This window comes from Ailuropoda melanoleuca, chromosome 14, assembly GCF_002007445.2.
Source record: "Ailuropoda melanoleuca isolate Jingjing chromosome 14, ASM200744v2, whole genome shotgun sequence".
In the NCBI taxonomy this organism is placed as follows: domain Eukaryota; kingdom Metazoa; phylum Chordata; class Mammalia; order Carnivora; family Ursidae; genus Ailuropoda; species Ailuropoda melanoleuca.
Window position 1 is genome coordinate 39,659,957 of NC_048231.1, and position 16,119 is coordinate 39,676,075.

General features: G+C 45.7%; 1 protein-coding gene across 7 annotated transcripts in view; it reads left to right on the plus strand.

Moving 5' to 3' along the window:
- Nucleotides 1–16,119, plus strand: part of TRAF3 (TNF receptor associated factor 3) — a 109,858-nt gene that overhangs the window by 64,773 nt on the left and 28,966 nt on the right. For all 7 annotated transcript variants that reach the window (XM_034643192.1, XM_019799277.2, XM_034643193.1 and 4 more), the window contains exons 3-4: nucleotides 12,329–12,590; nucleotides 14,629–14,680. In XM_034643192.1, coding sequence (XP_034499083.1) covers nucleotides 12,346–12,590; nucleotides 14,629–14,680 — 297 coding nt within the window. In that variant the 5' untranslated portion in view covers nucleotides 12,329–12,345. The remainder of the gene's footprint in view (nucleotides 1–12,328; nucleotides 12,591–14,628; nucleotides 14,681–16,119) is intronic.

The following is a 16,119-nucleotide window of genomic DNA, read 5'->3' on the forward strand; positions in this document are numbered from 1 at the left end:
GAATCTGAAGGCCTGAAACCATAAGAGCCAATGGTATAGTTCCTGTCCAAAGGCCGGCAGGGTCAAAATCCAGAAGAGCTGATATTTCAGTTCGGATCCAAAGGCAGGAAAAAAGCCAATGTCTCAGTTTGAAGGTGGTCAGATAGAAAGAGAATCCTCCTTACTTGGAGGTGAGTCAGCCTTTTTGTTCTATTTAGGCCTTTGACTGATTGGATGATGCCTACCCATATTGGGGAGGATAGTGTGCTTTACTCAGTCTACCAATTTAAATGTTAATCTCATCCAGCATGCTTCCAGAAACACATAGAAATAATGTTTGACCAAGCATCTAGGCACCCCATGGTCCAGTCAGGCTAGCACATAACATTAACCACGAAGTAGTATTGCCATTATGACAATATTAAGTCTGCTAATCCATGTACATAGACTCGCTCTGGAGCTAACAAACGTCTTGCTGCTTAATCGTGTCTTCTTTGATTTCAGCAATTGTTTTATAGTTTTCAGCGAACAAATCTTTTACCTCCTTGGTTAAATTTATTCCTAGTATTTTATTCTTTTGGATGCTATTATAAATGGAATTGCTTTTTAATTTCCTTTTTGGATTGTTTATTACTGTTGTATAGAAACACAACTGATGTTGCTGTGTTAGTCCTGTACCCTGCAACTTTGATGAATTCCTTTATTAGCTCTAGTTGTTTTTCTTCTGAATTCTTTGGGATTTTCTATATGTAGGACCATGTCATCTGTAAATAGAAATTATTTTACTTCTTTCTTATTTGGATGCCTTTTACTTCTTTTTCTTGCTCTGGCTAGAGCTTCCAGTATAATGTTGAATAACAATGGTGAAAGCATACATCCTTCCCTTTCTTGCTGATCTTAGGGCGAAAGCTTTCAGTCTTTTGCCATTAAGTGTGAGTTTTTTATAGATATCCTTCATCTCGTTGAGGTAGTTCCCTTTTATTCTTGGTTCTCTGAGGGTCTTTCTAATGAAAGGGTGTTAGATTTTTGTCAACTATTTTTCTTCTACATCAGTTGAGATTAGTGTGTCTTTTTCTCCCTTGTTCTATCAATGTGGTATATTACATTGATTGATTTTCTTACACTGAACCCCTCTTGTCTTCCTGGGATAATCCCACTAGGTCATGGTGTATAATACCTTTAATATGCTGTTGGATTCAGCTTTTTGTATTTTGTTGTTGTTGTTGAGAGCCTCCTTCGTTTTTGAAGAATAGTTTTGCTAGATATAGCCGTCTTAGTTGATTTTTTTCCCTTCAGTCCTTTGAACATGTCATGCTGTTGTCTTCCGTCCTCCATGACTTCTGGCGAGGTGCCAACTGTTACTCTTATTAAGGAAATCCTTGCATGTGTGGAGTAGCTTCTCTCTAGCTGCTTTCAGAATTTTCTCTTTGTTTTTCCACAGTTTGATTATAATGTATATTAGTGTGGATTTCTTTGAGTTTAGCCTATATGGTGTTGAGCTTCCTGGATGTGCAGATTAATATTTTTCATCAACAATGGGAAGTTTTTGTCCACTATTTCTTCAAATATTCTTTCCAACCCTTTCTCTCCCTCTCCTTTCTGGAATTCCCTTAATGTATATATTGGTGTGATTGATAATGCCCCACAGGTCTCTGAGGCTCTGTTCATTTTTCTTTGTTTTATTTTCCCTTCTGTAACTTAGACTGGCTAAACTCAGTTGGCTCATCTTCAGGTTCTCCGATTTTTTCTTCTGCCTGCTAAGTTCTGCTGTTTAGCTCCTGTTGTGAGTTTTTCATTTCAGTTATTGTGCTTTCCAGCTTCAGAGTTTCTGTTTTGTTCCTTTAAAAATTTTCTCTTTATTGATACTCTGTTTTGTGAGCCATTGTTCTGATGGTTTCTTTTATTCTTTTGGACATGGCTGCCTTTATCTCTTTGAATACATGTAAAAGAGCTTATTTAAAGTGTTTATAAGTCCAGTGTCTGTGTTTCCTCCTGGACAGTTTCTATTTTTTTCTTTTCCCCCAGTGTATGGGCCATACTTCCATGTTTCTTTGCATGCTTTGTAAATTTTTTTGAAAATTTGATATTTTTAATATTATAATGTGGCAAATCTGGAAATTAGATTCTCCCTTCTCCCCTGGATTTGTTGTTTTAGTTGTTGTTTGTGTAATGAATTCTTGAGCTAAGTTTGTAAAGTTTATATTCTTTATCATGTGTGGTCATTGAAGTCCCTGTTCCAGTAGCGTACTTACTAGTCAGCTAGTGATTGGACATAGATTTCCTTAAGTGCCTATAACTAAAATTATCTCCCAGTCTTTTCAGATGGAGTCTTTATGAGTGTTGGAGTATGCTTTCAACACTCAGCTGGGCAGTTGACAACTCTTACTTACCATTCACTTCCACTGTGCAGAACCTGAAGGTCAGCCAGAGGCTTAGGGTTTTCTCAGGTCTTTCCTGAGCATGCACACAGCCCTGGGCATTTGTGTGGCCTTCTATATTCCCAGAAACACATTGGAGCTTGTCAGAGCCCTTTTTCCCCAGCTTTTCTCAACATTTTGGTTAATCTGTTGTTTCCCTCAGTTGTTACTGATTGCTCCAGGCAGTGGTGACTAATAAATTTATCCCCCAAATGTTTTCAGTAACCACTGCCCTACCACCACCACCAGTAGCCACCTCAGCATTAGGAGAATTCTGAGTTTACTGAGTTTACTGAGGTAAAGGTTTACTGTGCTCTGAGTTGGTCTTCTAGATAAGTCAAAACAGACCACTGAAATTCTTTGCAAATGAGGTCTGTTCTTCTCCTGTTACCCCTCCACCTCCTGCCAAATACCTGTTCCAGGATCACAGACTGTGATCATCCAGGCCACTATCCTGGTGCATGGGTTCAGGATTGGGTAAAATGCCACTGAACTTACTGTTCTTACCAAGATTCAGCTGGTTTCTCAAGATTAAGTGTTCCTCTGATTGCTGCAAGGTTTTAGTTTCCAAGGTCCCAAAGAAGTTGTGTCTGATGGATTTGGCCAGTTTTTTTTTTTCCCTGCTTTTATTGAAGGATAGACTTTTGGAGTTTCTTATTCAGCCATTTTCACTGATACCACTCATTAGTCTGTTTTTAATGTTGTGACCAACTTTGAGCTTGCCCAATTTATGTGACCACACCTGATTTCAGAAAGGATTTAAGGTGGCTTAGGAAGGTGAACAAGATAAAAGATAAATTACTTTTCGTATTTGTTTTGTGCCTGTTGGTTAGAGGGCATTCTGGTCAAAACTGTGTCCTCCCATGTTACTACGGAAATCTTGGTCCTGCAGACGGAAGTTTTGCTTCCTTTGGTGATCTTGAGGTGTCTATCCTCCCTCTTACATAGATCGAAGGGAACCTGAAGTAGAGTTCACCTCCGTGGTTTCTCCATCTGCATGACTTTGTAGATGGTCCCAAGGTGATCACCACATGACTGTCCAACTTTAGGAAAGCTCATGATTGTCGGCCCTTGAGTTGATTATGAAAAATTTGCCTACAATGGTGGTTTTTACAAATCTAGACTCCCTTTTCCTTGGGACACAATAGGTGGGTATTTGTCTAATTTTAAGACTTAAAGATATCCTTCCTATTGTCCTAGTTGTTTTAGGAAGTGATTAGATGATTTTCACACTTTAAATCAGAATGACTCTTCATAGTGACAGTTAATGGCTAGTAGAATCTAGGATCATCAGTAAACCTAGAGAGTCATCTACCCACCAGTCCTGGCACCTGCTGAGGTGTCTAGCTCCTGCTTTCCCTGGGCCAGCTAAGGCCCACATCAGCCATCTCTCTGATGCAGAAGGTCATGGGCCTACCCCCTGGGCCCTGCTCAGGGTTCATGTCATTTCTGACTTGAATAGCTCTTGTTTAGGAAGAATGTTTTCCTTGAGCAATGAGTCTATTTGACATAGTGGCTTATTTGCTAGTTTTATTTGAACATAATATTCTTCTTTTGAAAACAATTTTGTAATAGAGTTGGAGTTGCTTTCTGTTTTGGTTTCATATATGCTGTTGTCCCTTTTTCATCAGCACCACCTGTAAGATAATCTGAATATTTTTAAAAGGCCAAGATATGGGTAAATTCGACTACATTAAAATTAAGAAATTCTCTTCATTAAAAGACATAAATAAAGTTAAAGCCATGCACAGACTGGGGGAGACATAGACAGGTGTGGTTAACAGTCAGAATATGTAGGTAACTCCCACGAATCAGTATTGTAAAAGATAATAGCCCAATTAAAACATGGCAGAGAGACACAATCAGGCATTTCACGGAAGGAAAAGGATAAGTGGCCCATGAGCCCGTGAATGTATGAAAAGATGCTAAACCTTTTTAATAATCAGAGTAAGGAAACAGAGACCATTGTACCTGCTAGGTTGGCAGAACCTAAGATGTCAGACTTTCAGTGTTGGTGAGGATGTGGATTAACAGAAACATTGATGCTGCTTTGCTTTGGAGAGCAGTGTGGCCCTAGCTTGTAAATTGGGTATGCATACAACCTGCAGATTGGCAGTTCCTCTGGACTCTAGATGCAGAGTCCCTGGCAGGCATTGGCAGGCTGCTTCTGTAAGAGGCAAGATGGTAAATATTCTAGGCTTTGCGGACCACATACCGTCTTGTCATATAGTTGCCTTTGTTTCATTTGTTTGTTCAACCCTTTAAAAGTCTAAAAATGCATTCTTGGCTCAAAGAAATAGGCAATAGGTAACTGTAACCTAACAAAAATTGGCCAATGGCTAGATTTGACCCACAGACTTCAGTTTGCTAAACCCTGATCCCCTGATCCAGAGCGCAGACCCTAGAGACACTTATACGAGGGCCCCAGAGCAGTTGTGCCAGAATGTTCAGAGCACACTTTTCATAATAGCAAGGATGGCAATGGGTCAGAAAATGGCTAGGTCACCTGTGGAATATTATGCAGCAGTGAGAATGAATGACGTGTAGCAGCTGCACACAGCAAACACGACTGAAAGCTTCCAGTGCTGACAGCAGAGGACTACATATGGTGTGATAGCATTCTATGAAATTAAAGAAGGAAGAAGTATATTGTTTAAGAAGAAAAGTATTTATGATAGCAAGAGAATTTTAGATGCAAATTTCAGGCTGACATTTACTTCTGGAGAAAGCAGGGCGACAGCTGAGGAAGGAGCACACGGGTAGGTGGTGGCCGTTAAGCACGTGGTAGATTCTGGGGCTCTTTTCTTTTTGTCGTATTCTTGCCTTTCCTGTGTATTGTACATAATCTTTATTTTATTTTTTTAAGTAGGCTCCACACCCAGCTTGGGGCTTGAACTCACAACCCTGAGATTAAGAGTCATATGCACTACTGACTGAGTCAGCCAGGTGCCCCCTGCACATAATCATCTTTTTAATGTGTCAGATATCACCCAATACATTTTTTTGAAGAAAGGAAGTATACCAGCCAGGGAGGTCTTAAAACCCACCCAGCTGTCCTCCCTGAAACAATACTCTGTGTGCTGGAGCTATGCTGAGTTGCTCATCTGGGAGGGAAGGACATGGATATCTAAGCAGCTCTTGGGTGGTAACTGCCAGTGTAGCCCTTGAAGAGCTGTAAAGAGAACGCCCAGGAGGAGGGCCTTCTTTGTTCAGTAACAGTAGTGAGGTCGCTGGCACTGAGTGCGTGCTGTTTCTTCCCCTTTGAAAAGACCTTGGCACTCGTGTCAGAAATCAGTTGACCATAAACATGAGGGTTTATTTCTGGACTCTCAGTTCTCTTTCATCGATCTGTATGTCTAAGGCCAGTACCACAGTGTCCTGAATAATTTGTAGTAAGTTTCAGAACAAGGAAGTGTGAGTCTTCCAGCTCTGTTCTTTTCGAGATTGTTTTGTCTATTCTGGGTCCCCTGAATTTCCATCTGACTTTTAGGTTCCGCTTATTAATTTCTGCAAAAGGAACCAACAAGGATTGTGATAGGGGTTGAGACGCATCGGATCCATTTGAGTGGTGTCGCCATCTCACAGGTGTCGAGTCTTCTAGCCCATGAATGTGGGATGGCTTCCGTTTATTTACATCTTTGATGTCTTTCAACAGTGTTTTGTAATGTTCAGTATACATATGTTGCCCTCCTTTGGTTACATGTATTCCTGGATATTTTATTCTTTTTGATGCTATTACAAATGGATTGTTTTCTTAATTTCATTTTTGGATTGCTCATTGCTCATTGCTAGTGTATAGAAATACAATTGATTTCTTATTCTGCAACTTTGCTGAATAAGTTTATTAGTTCAACTCGTTTTTAGTTGATTCCTTTGTGAGTTGTATATGCAGGATGATGTCATCTGAAAATAAAAATAGTTTTACTTCTTCCTTTCCAATCTTGATGCCTTTTATTTCTTTTTCTTGTCATATCGCTGAGAAGGGGCTTTTAAAACAAGGCTTGGGGCTGTCTGAGTAAGATGAGGAAACAGCCCAATGCTTGTTAGAACCCCTGACCGCTGCTGGCGGGAGGACGTGTCTTCTCTGTACTCAGTGCTGCAGGGTCTGCAGATGGACTCAACATGAACTATTACAGTGACGCCTGATGGTGCTAGGACAGTTAGGAGTGGTGTCTGCTTTTCAGGTGAAGAGAAGTGAGGCCCTGAGGATCAGTGCTGTGCCCAAGGAGCCACCTCAGGGAAGGACACTGGGGCAGCCTTACCACCCAGGCCTCTCAGTGCCAGATGTCCTGCCTGGCTGGTTCCTCCCCCAGAACCCCTAACACCAGGTTCCCCTCCATGACTGCCTAACAGTGCTGTGTCTGCTGTTGCCCCTCCTCTGTTAGAATTGAAACGATATCACCAGTCCAGCTCATGAAGCCCTGATCTCCCCAAAACCAATGTGATCTCTTTTTCTTCTGAAGATCTGCAGCTCTTTGTAACTCCTGTTCTTACATCTTCTGTTTGTTGACCCTGGAGTGCTCACCTCCTCATGACTCCCTCAAAGCTCTCTAAGGATGGGGACAGTCCCCTTCATCCCTGTGTGCCTGATGTGTGAGGCACAGAGCTGTATATGTTGTAGGTGCCCAGTTGTATTTGTTGAAATAAAATGTGGTTGATTTGGCAAACCTTAGCAGAGTTGCTTTCCTGGAGAAAGGTGCTCCCACCCATGTAGAAGGGTGGTGGGCATGCCCCCCGGCATTCCCAGGCTGAGAGCCCTGATGTTTGTACAAGGTGTAGCAGGCAACACTCTTCAGGAAACACCGTTGAGGCTGAAATAAAGTGGGGAGTGTCAGTATTTGAGTGAAATGGGCTGTTGTCCTCTAAAATAATATTTATTTAATAGTTTAGTAAATATTGGAGGAAATATGTAATGTACAACCTTTTAGAAGTGTTTGGCAGTGATTACAGTACCGTCAAATGCACATCACCTTGGACCCATCAGTTCTGTTGCTGTATGGTTGCCTAAATGTGCAAAGATAGATGTTCAGCAATTTCACTGCAGATTGTTCATAATAGCAAAACATCAGGGGCTCCTGGGTGGCTCAGTCAGTTGAGCATCTGACTCTTGATTTCAGCTCAGGTCATGACCTCAGGGTCATGAGATCTAGCCCTACCTAAGGCTCTATGCTCAGCAGGGAGTCTGCTCGGGATTCTCCCGCTCCCTCTGCCCCCGCCCCACCGCCATTCCTGTTCGCTTTCTCTCACTCTCTCTAAAAAAAAATAAATTTTGGGGCGCCTGGGTGGCACAGCGGTTAAGCGTCTGCCTTCGGCTCAGGGCGTGATCCCGGCATTATGGGATCGAGCCCCACATCAGGCTCCTCCGCTAGGAGCCTGCTTCTTCCTCTCCCACTCCCCCTGCTTGTGTTCCCTCTCTCGCTGGCTGTCTCTATCTCTGTCAAATAAATAAAATCTTTTAAAAAAATAAATAAATAAATCTTTTTTTTTTTTTAAAACAAAACATCAGAAACAGCCTAAGTCTCTCCATTAGTGGAACTGGTTATATAAATTATGGTAAACCATCCAATGGAGTGCTGTATGCAGCCCTTCAAAATAATAAAGTAGATCTGTATTTGCTGATATGGAATATGGCCAGAATACAATGTTGGTTTCAAAAGGAAGCAGTTGATTAATATGCATGTGCGACACAGTTAGTGTGGAGGGAGAAAAAGACATGTTTTCTTTACATGCATTGGCCATTTCTGGATGTCGCTACACTCTCACAGAACTCCAGAAGAGAGCATCTGCCTCTGGGTATTTGCAGTCAGGGGATCTGGTCCTTATTCTTTGCACTTTACACCCCCCCATGTTTTAGTTGTTTATTGTCTTCTCCAAGGGAATGTACTGTTATAATATAAATGAAAGTCTTTCTGCTCCCCCTGACCGCAGCACTGGGCAGATACATTTCAGTGTTAGCGTCTTACGCTATATCACTNGTTATAATATAAATGAAAGTCTTTCTGCTCCCCCTGACCGCAGCACTGGGCAGATACATTTCAGTGTTAGCGCCTTACGCTGTAGANTCAAAAGGAAGCAGTTGATTAATATGCATGTGCGACACAGTTAGTGTGGAGGGAGAAAAAGACATGTTTTCTTTACATGCATTGGCCATTTCTGGATGTCGCTACACTCTCACAGAACTCCAGAAGAGAGCATCTGCCTCTGGGTATTTGCAGTCAGGGGATCTGGTCCTTATTCTTTGCACTTTACACCCCCCCATGTTTTAGTTGTTTATTGTCTTCTCCAAGGGAATGTACTGTTATAATATAAATGAAAGTCTTTCTGCTCCCCCTGACCGCAGCACTGGGCAGATACATTTCAGTGTTAGCGTCTTACGCTATATCACTGTATATGTCACTGTATGTGAAAGTCACATACTAACCAAACCCAAGTGGAGCCATTTGGAACAGTTATCTTGTAATATTTTTTGTTTAGATTTTAAATTGAGATATAATTCTCGTACTATAAAATTCACCTCTTTAAAGTGCCTGGTTCAGTGGGTTGTAGTGTATTCACAGAGCTATGCACCCATCCCCATTATCCAGTTGCCGAACACCTCCATCACCTCAGCGGGAAACCACGTATGCATTAGTGCACACTCACCCTCCCCCAGCCCTGGCAGCCATGAATCTGCTTTCTGTCTCTCTAGATTGGCCTCTTCTGGACATTTCATGTTTAGACCATTTTCTTTTTTTTTTTTTTTTTTTTAAAGATTTTATTTATTTATTTGACAGAGATAGAGACAGCCAGCGAGAGAGGGAACACAAGCAGGGGGAGAGGGAGAGGAAGAAGCAGGCTCATAGTGGAAGAGCCTGATGTGGGGCTCGATCCCACAACGCCGGGATCACGCCCTGAGCCGAAGGCAGACGCTCAACCGCTGTGCCACCCAGGCGCCCCTAGACCATTTTCTTATGCTTCTTTTTCCTCCCTTGTGAATATAAGATAGAGGAGATCTGGTGTTTCTCTGGTTCCTGTAACCCAAGCACTGTAGGGCATCTTTCCCTCCTTCCCCAAAGGCTCATTCTCCAGCCTGCAGCCTAGATCGGGACTGGGCCATGTGTGGGACGAGATGCAGGGATGCTGGGTAGGATTGTCACAGGCCCCCAGTGGCCCATTGCAGAGATGCCCACATCAGCACCCTGTATTACAGGTAAGTCCTGACAGACCTGCTGGCCACGGGCTGTCCTCCACCCTTAGGACAGGGCTGCTATGATGTTTTCTTTGATATGCCTAGGATGCGTTTCCATCTGTTCACTTAAGTAACGTACAAAAACAGAATCTCTTGGGGCGCCTGGGTGGCACAGCGGTTAAGCGTCTGCCTTCGGCTCAGGGCGTGATCCCGGCGTTATGGGATCGAGCCCCACATCAGGCTCTTCCTCTATGAGCCTGCTTCTTCCTCTCCCACTCCCCCTGCTTGTGTTTCCCTCTCTCGCTGGCTGTCTCTATCTCTGTCGAATAAAGAAATTAAAAAATCTTAAAAAAAAAAAAAAAAACCAGAATCTCCCAAAGTATATTCTTTACTTGTTTATACAGAGTATGACATGTTGTAGGTAAATGAACATTTATCTATCATTAGTTTGATCCAAAGTTAATTGTCTCTCAGGTTTGAAATAGGAATTTACCTTTTTAGAATCAAATATTTCTTTTTTTGAAGATTTTATTTATTTGAGAGAGAGGGAGCACGAGCGGTGCAGAGAGGCAGAGGGAGAAGCAGACTCCCCACTGAGTGGGGAACCCGACCGTGGGGCTCTATCCTTGGACTCCTGGATCATGACCTGAGCCCAAGGCAGATGCTTAACTGACTGAGCCACCCAGGCACCCCAAGAACCAAATATTTCTCATTAAAAACTGTTTATTGAACACACATTGTTGGCCAAGATACTGAACCAAAGTCCTCAGTAGGTTATAATCTAAGAAGGAGTTTTCAAGGCTGGAAGCTCCAAGACCAGATCTAAAAGCTGAAGAGTTTTCTTTTCCTGGAAGAGTCGGTTGTCATAGAAACACAGCATGGTATTAGTGGCTTGGACCTCACCTTTCCCTCTGTTAGCTCAGCAAATGCATACTGGGTACCTTCTGCCCATCAGGCACTATTCTAGGTACCTGGGGTTTGTCTGTCCACAGAACCCGTGTTTCCAGGGAGCTTACATTCCGCCTAAGGAGGGAGACAATTAACAAGAAGCATGCAGAGTTAGAGCATGGAAAGTGCCACGGAAAAAGCACAGACAGGGCAAAGGGGGTCACGTGAGTGGGGTTGGCCAGGATGAGCCTCCTTGACAAGGTGGGGAGGTGCATTCCAGGAGAGGGGTGAACCCAGAGCATCTGCAGAAGCAAGAGCCTAACGTGGAAAGTGGGAGAGGGTCACAGGTTGCCAGAGCTGACACGCAGTTGGCAGCAGATCAGCGCCTGGTCACCCGTTTTCTCTGACAGGCCAGGCTTAGCATCATAATGAACGGGATTCTGGTCAACAAATTGGTGAGCAAAGGGCTGCTGGCCTTTTGAGGTCATTTTGAAAGCTTTTTTTGTTTTCATAAATGGATTTCACAGGAGGTTCCCACTCTTTGCCACAGTGATGTTCTTTTTTATTAAAACTACCCTGAGTGTGGCTAGAACACCAGTTCATTTATTTGTCAGATGTTAGGCTGCTGGCGTTCTGGACGGCCCTAGTCGTGAAACATTCATTCTTTCAGCTTCATAAGGAGGCAGAACAAGGCAGTGCGAGGAACAAGGCTCTAGAGAGTGTGCTCTGCACCCAGCATCGCGTGCCTGGGTAGGCTCTGCCTCCTGTTCCAGCAAACCCGAGGCGAGCTACCAGGCCCCTGCACCGCCTCACGGCAGCCTTGCACTGAGGAGAGAAGGGAAGGGGGTGAGGTACAGATGCCCGGGGACTTGTGAGTAGAAGGAATTTGGCCCTAATTTTTGTAATTAGCAGAGATAAATGGATTGAGCAAGAACACAGTGTAGTTTTGAGAGACCTGGTGAGCTTCGGAAGAAATTCCTCTGCAGGTTGGCCTGCTGTGCTGCGGCGCACCGCAGCTGGAGGCCTGCGCAGGCTGGAACCTCTGCGGCTCGTGTCTGGGGGCTGCTCGTTTTGCCTGTTGGTGGGAACTTGCGGGTGGGAACCAGCCATCTGTGCACTTGTCACCATGTGCGGTAGGAGAGCCTGCCCATATGGGCACAGGAGACCCATTCAGTCCCAGCGTCCCCTCTGCCAGCTCCATCCCTGGCCTGAGAGTGCCTGTAGAATGACAGTGGGTGCACCTCGAAGCTCTGTGGTGCACAGTCGGCCGCGTGGGCAGAAAGTAGGTGCCGGTCATGGTGCACCCGGATTGGAGCACTGTGGGTGTTCGTGGGGTCTCTGCGGGGACAGAAGCTGCACGAGGAGTCTGCAGACACCACTCAACAGTGCCTGCTGTTGTTGGAGTGAGCGACGCTGCTCCAGACACAGGCCCCGCAGCGATGCCCACAGCACATGGCAGGCCACCCCTGAGTCCCATCGTGGGACTGCCATTGGCAGTGCGAAGAACCAAGAAATAAAATTGGCTGGGAACAACTGTTGCTTTGGCCACAATATCAGAATGATGCATAGAATTTTTAAGTTACAGCCAAGTATTACCTGTATTTCAAAGAACCTTAATGACACAACCAGCGCCTTTTAGAAGTTTTTTGCACTGTAACGTTAACAGTATGTTTGGCTGATGTCGAAAGGAAAGAAGCATGTTTGCTCATGTCTGGTTCCCATTGCGTATTAAAGTCAGGAGGGTTCTTGCATGTTACTTAAACTAAAAAAAACCCCACAGCTCCCAGGCACTTGTCCATCCCCAAAGCTGTGTTTCTTCTCCTTGCACAGGATGACGGAGTAGCATGTTACTCATACTGTTATTTTCCCCCGACAGAATTTCTCTTTCCTAAAATGGAGCCAAGTAAAAAGATGGACCCCCCTGGCACCCTGCAGACAAACCCACCGCTAAAGCTGCACCCTGACCGGGGTGCCGGGACGTCCGTCTTCGTCCCCGAACAAGGAGGTTACAAAGAAAGGTTTGTGAAGACCGTGGAAGACAAGTACAAGTGTGAGAAGTGCCGCCTGGTGCTGTGTAACCCGAAGCAGACAGAGTGCGGACACCGGTTCTGCGAGACCTGCATGGCTGCCTTGCTGAGGTAGGGCCCCTGCTGCCCTGCGACTTCTCCAGTCTCTCTCCCGCCTGCGGCTTCCCTTCACGGTCTAAAGGTTAAAAGCTTTGAAGAAACTCAAATAAAATTCTCAGAGCCTAGCCTGTGAATCATTTAGGGAAACTCAGGAGAACCTCATGCCTGAATTTTCCAGGGCTTCTGTGACTCGCAACCTGGGCTGCCCAGCCCTGTCCCACAGATTTCTGTCTCCTCCCTACCAAGCACCTCCCGAAAGTCACTCCTGCGCCTGGCACTTCCCAATGGGGCTCGCCAGTCTGGCCCTGGTGCCACGGTGTCCCCTGTCTGTGTTGCTCTAGTGGCTCCCGGTTCCGTGGAGGAGACACACCCATCAGCAAGTGACAAAGGAGCCCTGAAAGTGCGGGTGCTCTTGGGGGGCAGAGGCTGAGGACAGGGTCAGCAGGGAGGACTGGACAGGTCCCAGCCTGGGTAGGAATGTAGTCTGTGCATGCTTCCCCAGCAGAAGGAAAGCACACACTGAGCCCTTGGAAGCCCTTGTCAGCTAAGTATCGGTGTCAGTTTAGAGTCACAGAGGGAGTCCGGGAGGCAGGCTGGAGTTTCACAGCACAAACAATATTGTCCAAGAAAGCATCTTGGTTCATCCCCCAGGTATTTTCTGGGCATGGTGCTGGGCACTGGGGATTACAGCAGGATGCTCTCAGACTTGGTCCCCAATGTCAGGGCACAGGAGCCTGGGAAGGCTGCCCGCTTCTCCCCCTGATTCACCACTGAGGACACGGCCCTTGATAACCACGCTGCAGGCACCCTCCCTCCCTGTCTTCCTCCCCCTAGGTGCTTCCAGCTGTGGTCTTATCCACTTGTCCCAAACAGTGAGCTCAGCTTCCCTGCTTGTAACTAAAATGACTCTTGAGTCAAGCTTAGTGATGGCAGAGCAGACTCAGAGTACCTGATTTTTCTTACCACGCAAACCTGGACTATAGCTCTGGGCCGGGAGAGGGCTGCTGGCCGTGGGGTGGGGGTGGGAGGTGATCCCTAGAGCTGGGGATCCAGAGGGCTATTCCTCTCCTGGTTTCCCTCCTTTTTCTGCCCCTGGCTCTCCTCCTGCTCCATGTTTTTCCAGGTGTCAGGGGATCCCACCCAGATGCTGCTCAGCCCTAGGGTCTAAGAATGTAAAAAGATTCATATGATTGAAGCAGTTTAGCACAAGCTTCATATTAGCGTAGTCTAAATGAAAGCTTTTATTTAAAAACACATTAATTTTGTCTCCCATCAACCTCAGTTCTCCTGCCCGGCTTCCCAGGCTTGTGGAGCCTCCCCACTCTGCCCAGGGCTCCGGTGTCCAACCCTGTGTCCTCTTCCCCGAAGCCTCCGCTGACACTCCCTGTCCTGGACTCCTGGAGTCCTTGGCTGTCTAGGGCAGGGGCCGTGGAAGCAGAGAGGGCTCAAACTTAGTTTTATTTTTAACCTCTGGGAGGTGGTTTCCAGGCACAAGATGGGGTTAGAATCAAGTCCAGGAAAGGGCAGCTTGGGAGCAGGGGCTCTTGTCCCGTGTTTAGGGATGAGAATGATGTGGTGGACGAGTGGTTTCCTTAGGCAGGGTCAGTGTTAAATTCTCATGTTAACTGTGGAATTGCATTGGCTTTTCAGTATATCATGAAGGAAAATAACTTATGGAGAAAGTACTGGCTGTTCTTATAAAGCAAGACTGCTTGTAGGCCCTCCTAATACACTGTGGACGCTCACACCACAGAGCTGCTCCACCGAGAGCTCGTTTTGGTTTCTGAAATAAAATTTCACTTTTAATTGAAAGGGGCTTTCCAAGTGGGACTGATCTAAGCTGTGCTGCTTAAAAACTTCCTTATGAAAAATTACCATAAAAACATTGAGCCCTTTTCTCCTGTGGCTTCCTATTTGAACCCAGCTCTCCGTGGCATCCTGGGGCTCTGGTTGCGGCCGTGAACTTCACACAGCGGGTTGACCATAATGGTTCAAGTGAGAACAGGACTTCCGCTCTATCTAATGTCTTTATGGTGTGTTTTCCCCTCAGCTCCTCAAGCCCAAAATGTACTGCGTGTCAAGAAGGCATCATTAAAGATAAGGTATTCTTGGGATTTTAATAAATCACCTTGTCAAGTGCTTCGGTCATACTTGGCCCGTGGTTTGCTCCCAGTGCTCTGGGCACACTCTGAATGTGTCTCGGGGCTTGACCGCGGGTGCTGCAGAGTCGAGGCAGGACAGCTGCTCAACCGGGTGACCTTGGCCAGGTGCTTCACCCTCTGAACCTGTGTCCTTGCCTGTGACAGTAGTGGCACCACCTCCTGAGACCCCGGGAGGTGTGTAGGGGTGAAGTGTGGAGATGCACGCCATCCTCTCAGGCCTTTCCCCCAGACACCTGGGAATGGGCTGGTCTCAAGAGTTCAGCAGGATTTGCTCTCTGCCTGTCCCCTGTGCACCATCTCCCAGTCATCAGGCGGATGTGGGATTTCCACCCTCCCCCCCGCCACGTGATTATGTGTGCCAGTGAAAGCTCTCTGTCAGTGCAGATGCTCAGAGGGCCTCAGGGGCCGCCCACCAGCTTCCCTCCTGGGGCCCGGATCCTCCCCCAATGGCGCCTCTGGTCATCTATGCATTGCCAAGCCCTGCTAGGCACGCTTTTAGTTTGAAATGATTCATTCTTAAAGTACTTAAAATATCAATAAAAATGTGTGGTACCAATATTTTGATTGATGAACCTAACAATTTTTTAAATGTAGGTCATTAAATTGTACAATAAAATTCTTGCTCTGGGGGTTTTGTGTCCAGAGCACTTTACGGATCGGGTTTGTGGTCAGGGCAGCCCAGGTGAGTGCAAGGATTTGCGGATCCAGGCGGTAGGCCCCTCCACTGCCAGAACGAGGGCGCCTTGTGTAACTCCTCTGAGCAGCTTAGAGACGGAGCTGGCACCACGGCCACGTACTGTGTCTTCCTCAGTGTTAACCTGCTGCTGCGGACTGGACTCAGTCAAAAGGGGGGGGGGTGTTTTTAAGAAAACAAGTCCCCCAGCTACCTTACCTTAGCATGGCCACCAACGTGTTAACGTGTGTCTGACCCATGTGATCAAGGTAGAGGTTCGCGCAACGGACCTCGTCTGTCTCATTGTTCAGAATTGTTATCCCTGTGTTTCAGTGGCATTAGTAACTAAAGAAGAATCACTGGTTTTGTTGGAGCATTGTGAATGACACTGACTAATGCCTTGGATCCTCTTGGGAAAATGGGGCTTGGAGACCGAGATCTGCCTTGTGCAGGTCACTGTGGGGCCTCAGGCTCCTCTTCTGTAAATGGGACAGTTGCAGTGAATCATCTCAGCTCTAAAATTCTGTACTGTCACTGTTTTGACATTGCCAATCTTTGTTTTGTATCCATAAAGTTAGACTCAAGTGACTTAAGAAACTACTTAATGCCACAAAAAGGAAGCTTATTTCCTACTGGCTAAAAATACCTGTTTGGTGACTTTAATGTGTTCTTAAAAAGGTCATGTTTATGAAGGATTAGATTTGAC